General features: G+C 45.6%; 1 protein-coding gene across 1 annotated transcript in view; it reads left to right on the top strand.

Moving 5' to 3' along the window:
- Positions 1-371: 371 nt before the first annotated feature.
- LOC147463006 (uncharacterized) overlaps positions 372-19,384 on the top strand; it is a 114,296-nt gene continuing 95,283 nt past the window's right edge. The window contains exons 1-2 of the mRNA XM_086486686.1: positions 372-504; positions 657-991. Of these exons, the coding sequence (XP_086342812.1) occupies positions 661-991 (331 nt within the window). The 5' untranslated portion in view covers positions 372-504; positions 657-660. The remainder of the gene's footprint in view (positions 505-656; positions 992-19,384) is intronic.

Raw genomic sequence — 19,384 nt, 5'->3', positions numbered from 1 at the left:
TCCACCGGAACTCACGATTCGCTCTCCCATTTCTTTTTCAGAATGTGTAACACCTACTACTACTACTATTGGCAGGTTTTTTTATTTATTCAGTCGTCCCAAGATTCCTTAGAATCCAACCTTACCTTAGCAACTCATACCGCTCAATAGAGAGTCACCCTCTTAAAACTGGGATTGCAGAGTCGAACATGGGCGTGTATAGCTATGACGTACTGTGAATTACTGCAGACCACAAACACAGCCGCCCTCGGATGTCAAAGCCTTGCATATCAAATTTAAAACAATATCTACAGCCCCCCCTCCTCCCCAGGTGCGCAAAGGTTCAGCTGCAGAAGTGGCGCAGCTCAGAAATGCCGCAAGCTTGCGAGGTGAAAGGCCTCTTCGTCTTCTGTGTGCCCCTTGCTCCTCTGTCCGCCAGCTCGCCCGCACACCCTTCTGGTCTGACTGCCGCGTCGCTCGACAAAGTCTCGACCCTATTCCACCCTCGTCCAGGCCTCTCCGTTCGTCCGTATCTGCTTTGATTCCTTCTATTTTTTGATTTGATTTGATTTGATTGGGTACCCCTACTGAGGCTTTTTTAAAAATGTGTACGACATACTCATTCCATTTTCAATCTTAATTGAATAATTGAATAATAAGATAAGATGAATCAGCAGGCTAATGGCAACGAGAGGGTTTGTTGGGCGGAGTTCAATCAGCAGGCGAGAGGGTAGGCTCATGGCAGCGAGAGTTCTCTTCTCTCAAATCTCTAGATCATTCTCAACATTTAACCGTGCGTCTCCGACCCATCCTCCCCCTCATCCTCTGTCACGCGCCCTCATCAACCACAACTTCAGCACAAAGCTCTCGCCTGCTGCTCGGAGTTGCTTACGGTGGAAATGTCGAAGCTATACTTTTGCCCGTCTCTCCGGAGACTCCCGCACTGACCCCGTTGTCTCCACTGAGTGGCTCAATCGTCGCCTAGCAGACGTCTGCATTTTGGATGTTAGAGGTAAGCATCCTTATGAATGTCTGCATTCTGGATATCAAGAGGTTACCTTAATTGGGATGTCTGCAGTTTTGCTGCTAAGTCCTATCCTTCCCACCGGTGTCTTTAATTGATATTGAGCCACCCAAAGCTAAGACATACTGCTGTGTCTCAAATGTAAAATAAATAAGGTCCTCCACTTGGATGAACTACAGAACTGCCTTACTACTTCAGCTGGTTTTTAAAGTAATTCAAAGATCTTTTTAGCATCTCAGTTGATGAGGCATTTGGTGACTGACACAAAAAAGTAAGTCCATATATGAGTCGTGACTAAAACCCAAACCACGAAAGGCCTAAACAAGAAATATTATTTTTCGTAAGGACACGATGAGTATCAAAGTGGCGAAAGTACAAAAATCATAGCACAAGCAAGTGGGATTTAAATAATTGTCAAGAATAACATGCCTTATCAAGGAACTAAAGGCACATTCGATGAATGTTAAAGTTTATGCATCTCAAGTGAATGTTTGGTTCGACCCTATATTTTTGGTCATTTTAGGTATTTATTTTACGTATTTGACATCAGTTTGGGTCTCGAAATCTCTGTGAGGGGTACTTAAGGTCTCTTGGGAGAGTATATATATATATATATCACTTTTCTCCCATTGTAACAATCATCTAATTCATTGCCAAGTTGGTTGGTTCGAGCAATCTCTGTCTCTCTTGCATTCTCTCTCTATCTCTATGCCTCCACATTGTCGACTTTGACATGGTATTGGAATTTCTTGGCTCGTGATTGTGGGGAAGCTGCCTAAAGAGGAGTTTGTTGACAGCTTTGCTGCATTGGCTTTGCTTCATTGAATCTCTGTTCAAATGCCAATGGCAAAGTGACCGGTATGGTTTCTACGAAAAGGGTTATGGGACATCGTCAACGGCTCAGAGACAAAACCTATGCGGTTTGGCAAAAACAAGTGGACTCGACTGTAGGACGACGAGTTTCTTTAATCATGCACTGATTGAGATGCGAGTAATGCAAAGGTGATGTCAGTCATTGTTTAGGCATTCATGAAGGAAATCTCCCCTGATGTATAGACTTTGGAAATTACCTATAAAAAGCATAGTTACAGGGAATGGCCATTTTTAGGTCCCCGTTAACCGTTCTCATCCCAATTTCCCGTTCCGTGTTTCAAATGTGAGTATCCGAAATAGGGTATGACATTTCATGCATGTTGCCGTTCCTCGTTCCCCGTTCCAATATCTTGTTCCGGGTAACTATGATAAAAGTGGTTAAATCTTGAAGAATTGTTTGATCGAAACTCTACAATGTGAACGGTCACTTGTCTTGGACCATCAATTTTGAAGCCCCACTTAGCCTTCTATGCAGTCGATTTTGATGAAGTTAAAGGTTATCCATGATCAACTCTCGGCTGACTAGTACTTAGTTAGCTGCCTTGGTACTTACGAAGTTGCTTGAGGAGTACGCGATGGTGACAAGGACATTTCTCTTGCAAACCACGAAGGAAAACGTCATGATTGTGACATGTTTGTATGTTGTTGATTCTAGTTGCAGATGCAAAGAGTGGCCAGCCAAGGGAACCCTTGCCCTCGACTTGTTGTAAAAGCCACACCTTTTCGACTACTAGCCATGTCCCTTCACCCAACGGTTGTAGCTGTTTGCCTAAAGACATGTCTATTTGTCTAAAGGATGTATTTGTACGTGACCGGTCATGATTGTTCGTTCATGTCTCTTGATCATTCATTTAATCAAGCAATCAAGTAAGAGTGTTCTAGTCTCTTGAGTCATATTCCAACTTTCAGTTTAATCACAGATTAAGTAGTATGAAACACTAAGTAGCACTAGAATCCTCATAGTGGTATCAGAGCAAATTTTTTTTTGGGCTTGCGGGTTGTGAGCCTCACTCTTGCTGCTATCCTCTTCACCCGCTCCGTTTCTGTGAGTTGTATGGAAGCAACAGAATGGCGGTCCACAATGACGATAAGCAATCCATTGTGTTGACACTTTTGTGTCCCAGTCCCGGAGGTGCATAGAGAGAAGGCAGGGTTTTCCCTATCTTGCAAGTGATGGAGCCATGGTGGTCGTCTTTCCTTTCGTAGGTGTCCTCTCCTATGACATGCCTTGGTAGCCTCTTTCTCGTGCTTGTCCATTTTCTCCTACCAGCTGAATTCTGTGTACCAAGGCTGTCTCGTCTCCTCAGCAAAGCCTCTTCTCCCAAAGCTATGGTCTTCACCAAGCGATGGCACTCTTTGCTGCCCTTTCCACATGTCCTTTTGATGGTTGCTCTTGCGTAAGAATTTTTACGTTCATGTGATACAAGTCAGCATTTGAGGCAAGCAATTTATTTAAATTGCTTCATTATTTTGAAATTTCTAGCCAATTTTAAAGAGCAGTTTGGAAATCCAAAATTAGTTTGTTGTAAACAAAGTTTAGCGCCTGTCACAAAGTGGTGACGTGGCATGTCCTGCCGCTCGGCCGGAGGATGACGTGGCAGAACAGTACGGGAGTGCCGTATTGTACGGACAATGACGTTGTCCTACCGCTCTGCGGGCACGGGGTGAAAGATGTGAATCTGCATGCATTTTCAAGTTTTGCCAAGTTTATGGTTTATGCTAGGATGTGATGTGATATCAGGATGATTGGAGATGTATGCTTTATGTGGTTTTCAGACAAAAAGGGTTTCAGAGAGGGCCTGTCGGGATGGAGGGTGAGGGGTGTCCAAAGTGTTGATTTTTGGCTTGGATATGTAGAGCTTGAAGTGCTAAATGGGCAGGTTCAAACAACTCATCAAACAGAGCTACAAAGTACAAGATAATTGAGTTTGAAGTTGGAGGTGTTTGCAAATTCGTGCCAGATTGGGTAGTCGCAGATGAAGATTGGGTAGTCGTAGATGAAGGGCCAGAGTTGAAGTGAATGCATGGGCCTAAAGTGCTCGTCATGTGGAGCATGTTGGTCTTTCCAGATTGCCATTTGGAGCTGTGGCTGCCAAGATATTGCCCATTGAAGTTACACCGGGGGTCGATTCCGTAACAGTATGGTCGTCCCGGTCCGTGTGCCATCTGGGAGTTTTTGGGCTTCAACCAGGTACCCGAATATGGTGCACTTCATAGAGCAATAAGTGCTCGGGGAGAACCTAGTCGAGAATGTCTATCTCTTGCAGTGCATTGGAAGCTGGGTATGCTGATGGACCGGTGCTCGATACGATTGTGGTCGAGATATATATCTAATGTGGTGATTTTGCAATGCTTGGTTGATAGGGTTTGTGGGAGAAAATGTTCTGCTAACTAATGCTTTGATCGATATGGTCATTGGAGGAATACGTGATGCTAGGCAATGCTTTGTTCGGTGTTCATGCTAAATTCTGTGCTGGACAATGCCTTGGCCGATACACATACCAAATGTGATACTATTCGGAGAGCAAAAAAAAAAAGGTGCTTGAGAGTCTTTTGATTGCGGTATTGCGCGGCAAAGCTGTGTCGGGAAGCTTTGAACTGATGCCACCCGATGTATTCACCTATTGTTGCAATTTGAAGGCAAGTGGCCTCGGAGTTGACTACCCAAGGATGCCGTCCATAAGGGTTTGGAAATGAGGACATAGGAAATAGGAAGGAGAAGGTGGCCGACAGTGAGGGAGAGGCGCAGAGGAGGAAGAAATGCTTGCGCTGGGCTATTCGTGCACCTGATGTGCCCGCCACTGAAGCAAAAAATGTTGAGGGTCTCCTGGCGTAGCTATACGGCATTGGTTTTGCTCGATTTGGTGCAACTCGCCACACCCGCCTGCCACGTCATCACCGTGGTTTCACGCGCCTTGTCACGGTGGCGTGACAACCAAACCTATAATTAGGGCATTGAGAAGGAGTTTTTGGCGACGAGCGAGAGGATCAGGAAGGAGGAGGGTGGAAGCAAGAGGAGACGGAGGAGGGAGAAGAGATCGGGGAAATCTCTCTCTCTCTCAAGATTGTTCTCTCTCTTGAAGGATGGCATGAGCGAGAAACGAAAGGAAGGCAAGAAATTGCATAACGAAGGGAGGAGATTTGTGCAGGAACAAAGAAGAGGAATAGAGAAAGGAAGTCAAACTTGAACGGAGCTGGGTTCCTATCTCTCGCTCTTGATCTCTCTCTCTCGACTAAGCAAGGCAAGGGGGCCTTGTTCTCTTGCTGTCTCGATTGAAAGAACTAGGAGCGTGGGAGGAGATTTTTGCATGAAGGAAGGTGAGGAGGGCTGAATCGGGCATCAAGAAGGAAGGCAAAGCGGGAGGGCAAAAAGGGAAACTTTTGGGAACTGATGAGCAGAAGAGCTATACAGGGTGGGGTTTGCCTGGCAATTACAGATTGCTTCCGAAAGGTTGGGGATTTCTGATTACGGGTTTGCAAATCAACAGGCAGACCGATGATGGCATATGCAACCAATTTGTAACAGGGTTTCAGATATCAATTTATTGAAAGCATCTTCTGATCGTCAACATCAATTAAGTGTCGATAACTGGTTTTAATTTAATTTCCATTGCTATTTGTGTTACGAGTCGTGATTTTCTTTCGGAATTGCTATGTAAACATCTCTATATCTTCTTGCTAATACTAAATCGACTCCATCTGCACTTGACTTGCTTGGTTTTTGCCTCGGCCGATTATCCGTCTACAGTCTGAAGCCCAGCGCTTTCTCGGTCGACTTCGGAGAGCTGCAAACTCTGACAACGTGGCAGATAGGCGGACACTGATGTGGCAGTGTCGTACTGTACGAGCCTCGGAAAACGCGTTGACTGGCTGCTGACGTGGCAATACGGAAATTCCGTTGACGTGGCGGAACTGTATGGAATTCTGCCAATTGGGCTGATTGCTTTTTGCTGGTAGATTTTGACCAAGTGCTTTTGGAAGCATTGCTTTTGAGTTTACTGCTTTTAGCATCCCTTGTAAGAATAAATAAGCCCAAGGGGGTCTCTCTTCTCAGAGCATCTGGACGCAGAGTCTTAAAGCGAGCACCCGCGGGAGTTGTACTTTGCTCAAAGATTAATATAAAAAGAAATACCGAAAAGGGCGCTAGTCTTTGGGACCAATCTCTCTTGGCATGGAACTATGCTGGGCCGCGTCGACTCTGTCTCTCTCTCTCTCTCTCTCTCTCTCTCTCTCTCTCTCTTTATCTCTACAAAAGTTCAGTGATTATGAAGTTTTCGTTTGTGTGTTGCTATTGATTTCTCGCTTGGAGTGTTCAAGCTTGTTACAATGGTATCAAAGCTCAGAAAGATTCTTCTTCCATGGAGGATCCGATTCTTTTTGCAGCACATGCAAGTTTGTTTTGGGAAAGATCTTTGTGAAAGAACCTTCGTGTCCCGACCCCGGACTTATTAGCCACTGCCACCCTTTGTACTTCGCGCATCGGGCGCGCTCTCGTCTTCATCGCTCTGTCTTACAGGGCATAAAGCCAGAAAGAATCCCAGATTACACATGGGTTCTCGTGGAGAATCTGACAGAGATAACACCTCTCAGTGGGAAGGCAAAGAGAAGTTGAAAATCAGGCGCGGGAACTGAAGAAAGAATGAAGATTTGGGCAAATTTTTCGGCGGAAAAGTTTGCCAGAACGGAGTACAAACGTCAACTGCAGATTGGCATATGTGTGAACAGATTGATTAAGTACTCTAGGGACCCGATATTGGCGAAACACCTAAAGAATTACCTGATCGATGAGGTTTACTTGAGAAGGCATGAGGCCATTCATTCTCCTCTCAGGTCACGAGGAAAGCTGGAAGGACAGACGAGTGCAGACAAGCAGAACGTGTACTCGCAGAAAGAGATGGACAAGAACTCTTGAAAAGAAGATGAATCAGAGGACCACTAGAAGATAAGCCAGAGAGTTACAAAGCAGTAGCCGAGCGCAGAAGAGAAGGAAAGCAGGTTGATGATTCGGTTGCACTTTTGTATCAGATTGTGGATTGTGGATGACTGAGGGGGATCCTTCCCTTCTTGAAGTAGAGGATGTTCTTTACTTTTCCATTGTCCATCTAAGGATGGAAGTTTCCAGCTTTAGGTGACTCTTACTCATTCCGTATGTAGCAGTTCCGGTGCGTGTTTGAGTGCATGTGCTGGAGTTGGCTTTAACAGGCAGAGGGGGATATTTTTATCTCTAGAACCACTTCTTGTTTGATCATCCTACTTCCTTGGATGAGGTTTAGAGGTGGAGTATGTGGTGCCAGACCCTTACCTAACAATGACAACAGTTGGAGGAGGCCTTGATGAAGTGTGGACTTCACCTTTCTCCATGTTCTCTCCCTTCCCGGTGGTAGTGTGGCCCTATAGATTTGGTCACTTTGCCCTCTTGTGAGCTTGCCAGTGTCGGTTGTGGGATAGTTTATGATTCTTGTGAGCTAGTCTACACCAGTTTTGGGACAAGTTTGCAACCTTCAGTTTGCAGTTTTCTTGATGATCGACGCCCAGTTTTCTGGCATGTTACAAATCAGCCCCAGCGTTCTTCACGGGCTTGTTCCCCGAGCCGGTCCCTTTACTCTCCCTTTGAGTATTGGAGTCATGTTGTGTATTCGATATCGATTGCACAGTTTAGATGTGGGTATGTTCTCTTTAGCACAAGTACAAAGGACCGTTTTATGATGAAGATTTTAAGGAAACAAGTTTCAATACTGGGAGTATATTTGCTCTTTCGAGTTTGTATGCAGTTTGGCATATTGTATTTGGATTGGATCTACAGGGTTGATCTTAGCAGATGCAGAGAAGTGGCGGACATTTGGTTTGATCTCAGGGAGTTTGCTTGAGTAGCTAGGTTTTTTTTGGACCCCGATGGCTTCTTTGGCAAACATAATCCTCAGGTGACGACCTTTTAGCCTGTTTCAGGTCTTCCTATTCTTAGCAGTCCGAGTTTACCGATGGTGTGATTCTCTTTGAGTCTTGAGTTCCATGAGATTCTCTTGCTATTCAGTTACAGAGCAAGCAATTTTACTCCAGATTGTCTCAAATTTCCTTTTGGAGGTACTCAATGCTCATTCTCTTTTCCCAGGATTGAGTAGGAGGGGGACTTCCCATCTTAGAGGGAGTTCTTAGCATCAGCTCTTGAGCTTTCAGTGACAGTGTTTGCTCTGTTCCAACTTGGGTTGAGTCAGTTGTTACATTAGATGGTACTGTTGAGGATACTTCTCTTTCAGAGGGTGCTTCCAGCTTATTATCTTTAGTCGACTACCGATGCTCCATGCACCATGTAGGGTGTCTTCCAGTTCTTGGTTTCTCTTGCCCATTTCTTATGGATTTGGATGGTGTGCTTTCGTCCAGAGTGTTAGTACCTTGGCGGATGTTTTCTTTAGCCATTTTGGTGGTTGCCTCATCTTTTGTATTTTGGTGTGACGGTTGCTCTTGCTAGTGCATCCGAGTAGTAGTTCCTATGTCTCGTCTTCCAGACTAATCCCTAGAGACTGACTGTACCATACAAGACACACCTACTTCCCTTATCCTTAGACTGGCATGTTATCTTGTACAGGTGGAGAGTGATCCTTCTCAGACTATGAACAAGTTACAGTCAGCCGACATACTTCAAAGTGGGGAGCCAGTTTTCTTGCTTCTCCGAGATTTGGTTCCAGGTTCCATAGGTATATTCTCCTTTAGGATTCACCTCCCTTTGGTAATCCAACTACATAGACAGAGACTGTTTTGCAGAGTTATGACGGCTATCCATGGTTCGGGTGTTCTCCCTTCAGAGGGGGATGTGGAGCCAGCTTGGGGATCATTTTGCGTAGACTACTTCCTTTAGTTTTAGTGGCTCCATGTGTAGCAGATATCACAGACTTGGGCACTCCAAGTCGGAAATCTGGCTCGACACACCAGAGAAGCACTTAAAATACTTCACAACTTTATCACACTTTAACAATTGGAGTCGACACGCCCCTGATGCTTGAGCAAATTACAACACTTGAGGGGACCTCTGCTCTCAGGCTCAGCGTCCAGATGCTCTGTAGAGTGAGGCCCCAAGGGTCTATTTATTCTTACAAGGGATGCCCCAAAAGCAGAGCCCCAAAAGCAGTTAAACTCAAATGCAACTTGTTCCAAAAGCATCTGGTCCCAAAAACTGCCAAAAAGAAGCCAATCCAATTGGCGGAAATCCGTACAGCAGCCACGTCCGTAGTCAAAGCTTTTTGTGGAGCTTTTGTTTGGCAGCCACGTAAGCAGCAGTCAACGCTTTTTGCGAGGGAATCCGTTCGTACTGTCTGTTGCCACGTCATCTTTCCTTCGTCTCGGGCAGTATTGCCACGTCATCATTTTTTGACAACGGACAGGATTGATAGTCTATTTGGTGGCTTTCTACAACACCAGGGCACCTTGTCCTTCTCTTGGAGACCTTGATGTGTGTTCCTTTTTGCTGGATGTTTGTTTCCGATTCACTTTGAGAGTGGGGTGATACTCCCTCGGGATGTGTTCCATACAGTTGAAGATCAGTTACAGTTTTACGCTCAGTTCCGATGAAGTTCCTTGAGATACAGTTTGCAGTTCATCATTCTATATGGTGGTTGGTGCAGCTCTTTGGTTCTTCGTCATCAGACATATAATTTCTTAATAGCCTCAATTGTCTCATTCTTTGGACTTCCCGTAGCAGGTTGGAGACTTTGGCATGTGGTATATGACCGGAGGTACAGATTTCCGACTCTTTCCTTGAGGGTGGAGTACTTTAGAGTTGGGAAATGATCCGGATACCAATCTTTTATGCCTTTACCCTTACTCTTGGAGCGGTCAGCAACAGTACCTTTTGCAGATGCTGGTTGTGCGACTTGTGAGTTGGTTGGCTTGAGGAGATTCTTGATAGAGCTGGATTTACTTTCAGCGGACAACATTATACTTCGCGGACGTCTTTCGGGGGTAGCGGTTGGATGGTATACGGGCCAGGTACTATTCAACCTTAGAGTTTTGTAGCAGATATCCTTGTCCACGAAACCCTCTTTTTAAAGTTGCAGATTGCTCACTTCAGCTTCGTGGTCCGACTTCCTTTCCAAGAGCTGAGAGGGGGTGTTAGAGTTCATGCATCTCTCTTGGTTTATCCAGTTTGCCCAGTTTCTCCCAGGAACAGGTGCTAGGGAGTGAGGGTTGTTTTGTGGTTGTGCCCGGCTAGTGTGAGGTAGGTTTCTCATGTTGGGTTGTGCCTAGCCATGTTTAGCCTTGGGTTTTGGCTCTATTCCATGGCCATTAGGCTCCTACAAGGTGGGAGTATTTTTCCCATGCGTGCGTGTATTTTTCCTCTGTGCCCCATGGGGCCATGGGCACCGGATGCCTTCTTTCCCTATTTTCTCCATTTATGCAGGGTTGTGGCTGGTGGACAGCTGGCCAACCTGGAGGCTTGGAGGTATATATGAGAGGGCAAGGCGCCTGTAGAGGAGCACAATGCGCAAGGCTTCAGGGTGCTAGGTGGCCCTAGGGTGGTCCTTGGGTGCAGATATCTAGCGTTTCCTTGCTGGATGCCTAGTGTTTTTGCCATGCAGCCCTAGAGTTTTTCTCTCCCAGCAGTGGGTCAACACCACAGACAAGCAACGGGCATCCCTCTCTTGCGTTTTCTCCTCATGGCAGCCTGCAGGTGGACAATCTCATGCGGAGGTAGAGAACCTCTGATACAGGCCTAGGAGAGTAGAGGATTCCTTTCCCTCTAGAGGGCAGCCATACGATCGCAGCCTTGAGCTTGATTTCTCTCTCTCTCCAGATCCACTTTGTCGCTGGGAGGAGATGCAGTTTGGTATAGCCCATGACGAGACCGTGCCAGCGGTCGTGTGAACAGGAGCAGTTTGCAGTGTTAGTAGCATTCGCAGTTGTGTGTACCTTGGGTCTATCCACTTGGCATGTCAGTTCTATGGCAAACCACCCTTGGTCACTTGTATGAGCAGATTGTTATCAGCATGGAGAGCCTTTCCTAGATCTCTCTCTCTCTCTCTCTCTCTCTCATTCTCAGATGTCCTGTCACGTGATACATCCAACCCTATGTGTCCGTGGACAAGCTACAGCATGAAAAGGGTTCAGTCAGTCCAGTCAGTCTAGATTAGAAGTGATCTGGTACTTTTATGAGTCTATTCGTAGACCGTGCATGCCCAATCACTTACTATAGATGCATATCCTCTGGTTGCACACAGCATGATCATCAGTATTCCCATCAGAATCCATTAGAATCCATTAAGGGAATTTTCCAGTGCATTTAGCCTATTTTCCCTATTTTTGACATTTTTCACTTGTTATTTTTAAGTGACTTTCCAACAAAAGTAGATAGGGCAATTTTGCTAAGTTAATATATAAGCAAACCCAAGTTAGCACTTTCTGGCAGAAGAGGCAGCAGGAGCTTCCCGCTCAACAGGCACCTTCTCAGCAAGAACCCCTCAAGCACCTTCCCGCTAGCATCTCCACAACCTTGGCGTTTTCTCCATCAGTACCTCCCCTAGCCTTGGCGTTTTCAACATTGCTTGGCCGCCAACAGCCCCCAAGCCCTGGCGTTTGCAGATTGCCATCAGCAGTACCAGAACTTCCTAGCTACCTAGCGTTTTTGCTAGTGTTTTTCAGATCTGCCAGCGTTTTGGTTTTCAGCCCATTCCGTAGCAGAAAGCTCAGCGTTTTCAGCATCCCCCACAGTAGCAGATTCAGCCCTAGTTGGTTGCAGAGTATCCCCATTTTCAGCCCTCGAAAACGCAGCCAAAATAGTCATTTTCAGCCACCGAAACAGCCCCGAAATTCAGCAGAAAGAAGACCACAGATTTCAGCCCTAAAGTCGTCGTCGTCGTCACAGGCATAGTCCCAGGTTGCATCAGTCCATTGCATCGTCATTGTACCACTTTGTGCAATCAAAAAGTAGACCACTCGTCGATGAGAGTGGGGCCTTCGGAGGAGGTTTTTACGTCTCTGGTGTCGTATCTCTCTTCTCACTCTCTCTCTCAGTCTCATACACTTGCACGCAGTGTCCATTCACTTTGTTTGTGATCATAGCACTTTCCATTAAGCACGGAAGGCTCTGCCTTCCATAAGAACAAAAGGAACCTTGAGCACAGTTCGGAGCACTCATCTTGAGCAAAGCGCAAACAATCATTCCGCTGCACCTAACATTGGTATTAGAGCTTTGGCAGTGTTCTGTATCCCTCAAGGAAAGAACCACAAGAATCACAAGAATTTTTTTTGCTTGTTGAGGTCGCACGAACCCAAGTTCGCTTGGGTGTGTCGATTCCTAATCGTGTTTTGTTGAAGAGTGATAGGAATCCCAAGAAAGAAGGGCTTGTCCAGCCTCCCTTTGTGTCTCTTTTCACTCATTGAGAGCGGACCGTGCACTTAGCGGTTGGCCAATCGACGTGAGGTGGGAAAAAGCAACCTCGGTGTGAGCGCAAGGCCGCCAAGGGGTGTGCTCGCGGAAAGGAGTAGAACTCGGGTGAAGAGAAGATCCTTCTCAAACGTAGTTTGCAAGCAAAAGAAATCCCTCAAGAACCTGAAGACCCTCAAGAACCCAAGTTTCTCGTGAACTTAAGAAACCAAGACCACAAGAACCCAAGACTTCAGAATGATCATCACTCGAAGCGGAATGGATACTTCGCTTGGAGGTGATGAGCATGAGAGAAGCGAAGAAGAATTTTCCCCATCAGGAGGTTTTTTTGACCCTTCCCCATCTACGACAATGATTGCACTAACTCCAATGCAGGAGTTGGAGCTGTTGTTTATGGAACATAATTTACAATGCGAAGCAAGAAATGCCGCAAGAATGGCATCCATTGCGCGTGAACGCGAGCAAGCACGCTTGGAAGCCAAAGAACGACAAGCCAAATTGGATTGTGAATTCAACGAAAGAAAAGCAGAAATGGAACGCAGACACGCAGAAGACGAAGCAGAAAGACAAGCAGCGAACAAAGCAAGACAAACAAAATTTGATCGCGAGATCAAAGCAAGAAGGGAAGAGTTCTTGCGACTCTTTTCTCAAGCTCAGGCACAGATGCCAGAGATTCGGGCAAAGGAGACTCTCTCAGTCTCTTCTTCTCCAAAGCATGATACACAGAATTTGCATGATTATGAGAAGCATGATGATTTGAATGATAATGATTTGCATGATGGTTTGGATGACAAAGATAAGCATGATGATTTGCATGACCAAGATGTGATTTCTCACAAGCATGATGAGTTGCATGAAGATGATGTGATTGTTCACAAGGATGATGTGTTAATGGATGCTTTTTCTAGCGAAGCTAACCTCGTTGTAGATTCAATCAAGTTCGAAGAACCGATCTTGGCTTTCGAGTCGAGGTCCAAAGAACCCCCACAAGACGATTCGATCATTCAGGGAGAACCGATCTTGGCTCTTGAGCCTAGGTCCAAAGAACCCTCACTGGAAGTATTATGTGTTCGCATGATTGATACGTACGCATTGTTCGAGTGTTTCATTCGTGATCGTTTCTTGGATTTTAGTCAGGGTCTTTATGTGATCCCTTTTCCTAGGCATGACATATTGTACGTTGAGCACGTTTCACTCATGAATGAGCACGAATGTATGCGGATTTTTCATGAAAAGCTGAAAATTATGCATTCAAGGAAGTCACATTCCATGTCTCTTCCTTGGCATGACACATTCGGAGAAGGAGCACATGAAAATATGAGCACCAAGCATGGACATTTCCGTTGTGAATTGTCATAGTTGATTGCTCTAGATCATAAGAGAAAGATTCGATCTCATTGTTTGCATGTGTTTGATGAACGGGTTGTCACTCTGTCTCTATGTTCATCTACATTGCATACACAGTCTTTAGCAAAGACAAGATTTTTTCCACTCACTTTACATGGAATAGGTATGTTCATGGTTTTGTGTTGGAAGTGGTTTCAGGAATTTTCAATCATGGAGATTCTTAAAGAAGAAAGAAGCATGACTCTCGATGAAGTTGAAGCATAAAAGGAAACACAGCAGACTTCGTGTCGCTTTCGGCGCGGCCCAAAGAAGCAAGCGTTGCAGACCTTTAAGAAGTTCAAGTACCGCACGACCCACACATCAGAGTGGGCCAGCGAAGAGTCCCTTCCAGGATTCCGGATGCTATTGGCAATCTCCCTCGATGCCATATAGTTCGATACCAGTACCTCACTTTGAAAAGGAGGGGATGTCACGTGACATATCCAACCCTATGTGTCCGTGGACAAGCTACAGTATGAAAAGGGTTCAGTCAATCCAGTCAGTTTAGATTAGAAACGATCTGGTACTTTTATGAGTCTATTCGTAGACCGTGCATGCCCAATCACTTAGTATAGATACATATCCTCTGGTTGCAAACAGCATGATCATCAGTATTCCCATCAGAATCCATTAGGGGAATTTTCTAGTGCATTTAGCCTATTTTTTCTATTTTTGACATTTTTCACTTATTATTTTTAAGTGACTTTCCAACAAAAGTAGATAGGGCAATTTTGCTAAGTTAATATATAAGCAAACCCAAGTTAGCACTTTCTGGCAGAAGAGGCAGCAGGAGCTTGCCGCTCAACAGGCACCTTCTCAGCAAGAACCCCTCAAGCACCTTCCCGCTAGCATCTCCACAACCCTAGCGTTTTCTCCATCAGTACCTCCCCTAGCCTTGGCGTTTTCAACATTGCTTGGCCGCCAACAGCCCCCAAGCCCTGGCGTTTGCAGATTGCCATCAGCTGTACCAGAACTTCCCAGCTACCTAGCGTTTTTGCTAGTGTTTTTCAGATCTGCCAGCATTTTGGTTTTCAGCCCATTCCGCAGCAGAAAGCTCAGCGTTTTCAGCATCCCCCACAGTAGCAGATTTAGCCCTAGTTGGTTGTAGAGTATCCCCATTTTCAGCCCTCGAAAATGCAGCCAAAATAGTCATTTTCAGCCACTGAAACAGCCCCGAAATTCAGCAGAAAGAAGACCACAGATTTCAGCCCTAAAGTCGTCGTCGTCGTCACAGGCATAGTCCTAGGTTGCATCAGTCCATTGCATCGTCATTGTACCACTTTGTGCAATCAATAAGTAGACCACTCTCGCTGACGAGAGTGTGGCCTTGGGAGGAGGGTTTTACAACGTCTCTGGTGTCGTATCTCTCTTCTCACTCTATCTCTTAGTCTCATACACTTGCACGCACAGTGTCCATTCACTTTGTTTGTGATCATAGCTCTTTCCATTAAGCATGGAAGGCTCTACCTTTCATAAGAACAAAAGGAACCTTGAGCACAGTTCGGAGCACTCATCTTGAGCAAAGCACAAACAATTATTCCGCTGCACCTAACATGTCCTGTCTCTCTCTACCTGAGTGGTCTCTCTTCTCCACAGGTGTGCCTTGTTCATGTTTTCGGCATTGCAGGTGTTCTAGATTGGAGTCGAGGTGCCCACCGGATCACGAGCCAGTTAATGTTAAGTATTCATGGACTGCAAAAGTGCAAGAAGCTTTTGAGAAGCTTAAGGAGAATCTTATCTCTCAATGTGTGCTCACACTACTAGATCTCTCAAAGCCATTTGAGGTCCAAATGTGATGTTTGTGGTGATTGCCTTGAAGCTATTTTGCTTCACGAAGGGCATGCCATCGCATATGAGAGCCAAAGACTCAACCTCGATAAGTGCGTATTGGGAAAATACAAAAAAGAGCTACTAGCTATTCTATATGCCCTAAACACGTTGAAACACTATCTCCTAGGGACTCCATTCATCCTGCGAATGGATCACAAAGCCTCAAGAACTTCATGACGCAAACCAAGCTCTCCGACAAACAAATGAGGTGGGCAAATTTTCTTTTGCAATTTAAATTTCATATTGCTCACATTGTTGGCAAGCACAATCAAGTGGTCGATGCACTTTCACAACGAAGATGCCTCGAGTTGTTTTTGCTAGAGCTGCATAGACATAGGGAGAGTCTCTTGAGGAGGTCAAACAATGGGAGACATTCATAGAGGTAGATCATTGACTTCTTTAGAGTAGAGACTCGACAGTCACATTGACCAATCTTCATAGTAGACTTCAGAGCCCACCGATACTAGGGGTATATTAATTGATAGAGCCATTGAGCTCGTGAGAGCTAGACGTCTCATGGGCCGCCATGACATCGACGGAGGCTCCATAAAAGAATCAGGACTATTCTAGCACGACATGGGAGACGTCCATTATGACTATTTACAGAGGTAGATATTGACAATGCTCTTCAACGATTGATGCAATACATTCTCAGAAAGCGCATGCATCTCTTCCGGTGTAACCTTTGACATGCTTAGTGCGTACTCAAGGCTCCTTTTACTACATGAGAGGGTCCCTTTTACTTCATGTGAGGGATGTGCAATAGACTAGAGAGAGGAGAGAGAATGATAGCGTGAATGAAGATTTTGTGAGTGAAAGAGAGAAACAAAGGAGACTTGGTCCCAAGCCCCCCTTCAAGGGTCCCCCTCTCTATCGCTAGAGAGGTATGTGCTTTAATTGCACAAATGCTGATACAATGGTCCTAGATGCTGATGGGATCTTGCTGTAGATACTTGGATGGGTGAGGCTAAAGGTTGAAAACTGAAAACGTTTGGGCTGATGTCACAAACTGCTTACGTGTCAAAGCCTTGAAGAATGGAGCCAACTTGCAGATCCCGGCCGAGGGGCCTAAACCCTAAGAAGAACAAGTAACAGAAGAAGAAGTCCTACCAACTTATGGGACCCTGTCCGATGGGGCCCAAGTGACATAAAGGAATTAAAAAGCAAGACCCACACACACACACACACCAAGAAGTACGCAAAAACTGTTGACGTGGCAGCTGTACGGATGCTCCGGATTTTCTGTTGACATGATGACGTGGCACTGTACGGATTTCCGCGTTTTGAGCTTACCGTTGATGTGGTAGTTGTACGGAATTTCGTGATTTACACTGACAGCTTTTGGCATTGCTTTTTGGACCATAAGCTTTTGAGTTTGAAGGCTTTTCATGTAGACTGCTTTTGGGGCCTAGGGCCTTTAAATAAGAGGCCATGGGCTCATTCTCGAGCATGCTTCCTGTAGAGGGTGCAGAGTCTGGAGTACCGGCTTGTATTGTGTTGATGCAATATAAAGAAATACCGAAAGGGGTGCCAAGGTTTGGGGCCAATACTCTCTGGGGTGGAATTTCGCCACTCCCATGTCGCGTGTCCTCTCTCTCTTTCGGTTCAGTTGTTATTGAAGTGTTAAAAGTCTGTTCAGTCAATTCTTTTCCATTGGCACGTGGTGCCCGCCTTGTGACAGTGGTATCAGAGCATTAGGCGTGTGCTTTTCTAAAGCGTACCGGTCCTACCAAAGAGCAGATAAAGCAAATGAAAGACTAATAGAATTTTATTTGAAGTATCTTCGGGGCCCGACCTATTAGCCACTCTGAAACCGGCCTTTTCAATCCAAAAAGGGCGGTAGACTTTACTTCAAACCTCGATTTAGCTTTCACCCATTATTAGTCGTCTATTATACCTGCGCTATAGTGACACAAGAGAGGGGAATGGGATACAGATGCTAGAATGCACCTGTATGAGAAGACCGACACCAGATTGGCCCCTAACTTAGGCGCCCCTTTCGGTATTTCTTTATTCTTTAAAAGAGGGAATAAATGCTGTGGATCCCTACAAGCTGCCCCGCACAACCTTGGCTGAATTTTGACTGTTTTGGCCTAATTTTGGCAGCATAACTGTACTAGAACCCTTCACGGTCAGTATTCCCACGCATTAAATGACTTTCCCGACGCATACGGGCACTTTGCAAAACCTGGCGAGAATCTGCAGCACGCTGAATTCTCTGTTTTCAGCCCCGAAAATGCGCCAGATCACCTGTACAGCGGTCCCCTTGCGTCCCCGAACCTCCTGGGGGTATTAGGGTCCGTTTAGGGCCAAAACCCTAAACTTGCAAAAATACACAGCAGGCTGTAATTTACTGTTTCGGGCTCCGTTTCGCGTGCCGGTCGCATCCGTAGCAAGTCCTTGAGCTCCCGCACCTGTAGGGCTACTTGCCCTTTGAATCGGACGAGATTTCTGGCGTGAAACCTCTCCGAATTCACCTGTACCTGCGGGGGGATTAGCCGCTAGCTAATCCAGTACCTGTGCAAGAGGCTCTTGCCTCGGCAATCGCGCATGAACCCACACAACTATACATTGGTCAAATGAAGAGCCCACTAGAGGGGCATAACATACTGCCAAAGGGGAGAGAGAGGGCAGTGCGTAGCGTGCAGGGCATCACTCCTGGCACCGCACTGTGCATAAGAGGGAAAGCAAGCACTCCATAGCTCTTAACCTGTGACAGAAACTGAAAATGAGGCTCTTCCCCTCCTAAATTCAGCGCCACTTCTTGTTGCATGAGGCAAGTGCACCAAAAGGTGCCACTTGGCACATTTATAAGCATTTTCCCGTTTCGGGATTGCCGTCTAAAAATATCCCAACCGGTTGCCCCGTTGACTTCACGGTAGAGTAAGAAAATGTTCCCCTTGTAATTCCGGAGGTAATGACGTCAACACATTTTCAGATCCCAAAATAGCAGTTCCCTAAATTTTAGGAGATGCTGCCATTGTATCTTTCTAGGTCATCCGTGTAACAAACTGCTGACGTGTCAAAGCCTAAAGAATGGAGCCAACTTACAGATGCCGGCCGAGGGGCCTAAACCCTAAGAAGAACAAGTAGTAGAAGAAGTGTCACAGAGTGAGGACGTGGTTGCCCGAGTGCAGAAAACCCTAACCCTAATATCTGCCAGAAACCCTAATTCTGAAAACCCTAACCCTAAAACCTGCAAACCCTAATTTCTGCCAGAAACCCTAATTGCTGCAAACCCTAATTCTGAAAACCCTAACCCTAAAACCTGCAAACCCTAATTTCTGCCAAAAACCCTAACCCTAACCCTAAGGCAGCAGACAAATTCTGAAAATTGCGCTGACATGATGACGTGGCAGGCTGTACGGATTTTCGTAAATTACGCTGGTAGCTTTTGGCATTGCTTTTTGGACCATAAGCTTTTGAGTTTGAAAGTTTTTCATGTAAACTGCTTTTTGGACCAGAAGCTTTTGAGTTTTAAAGGCTTTTTACTATAACTGCTTTTCAGGCCAAGGGCCTTTAAATATGAGGCTAGGGCTCATTCTCTGGCATGCTTCCTGGAGAAGGTGCAGAGTCTGGAGTATCGGCTTGTACTTTGATGATGCAATATAAAGAAATACCGAAAGGGGCGCCATGGTTTGGGGCCAATACTCTCTGGGGTGGAATTAATGCAGTTACACATGTATTCCTTAATAGAAGCAATTACTGTATCCTTGACAAACTGACAAGAAATACTCACTTCTATAGCACTAACCAACTTTTGGACATTCCATAAGAGCAATTGCCAAACTGACAATCTGTACAGCTCTAACATTCATGTAACAGGTATTTCATTTGAGCTCACTTTAAATACCATGTACATCATTTGTTTCAGAAGCCATTGTCACACTGACAATCCATGTAGCTTTGAAACTCAA

This window comes from Adiantum capillus-veneris, chromosome 2, assembly GCF_014529385.1.
Source record: "Adiantum capillus-veneris isolate H3 chromosome 2, ASM1452938v2, whole genome shotgun sequence".
Lineage (NCBI taxonomy): Eukaryota > Viridiplantae > Streptophyta > Polypodiopsida > Polypodiales > Pteridaceae > Adiantum > Adiantum capillus-veneris.
This window is presented reverse-complemented; position numbering and strand designations above follow the sequence as displayed.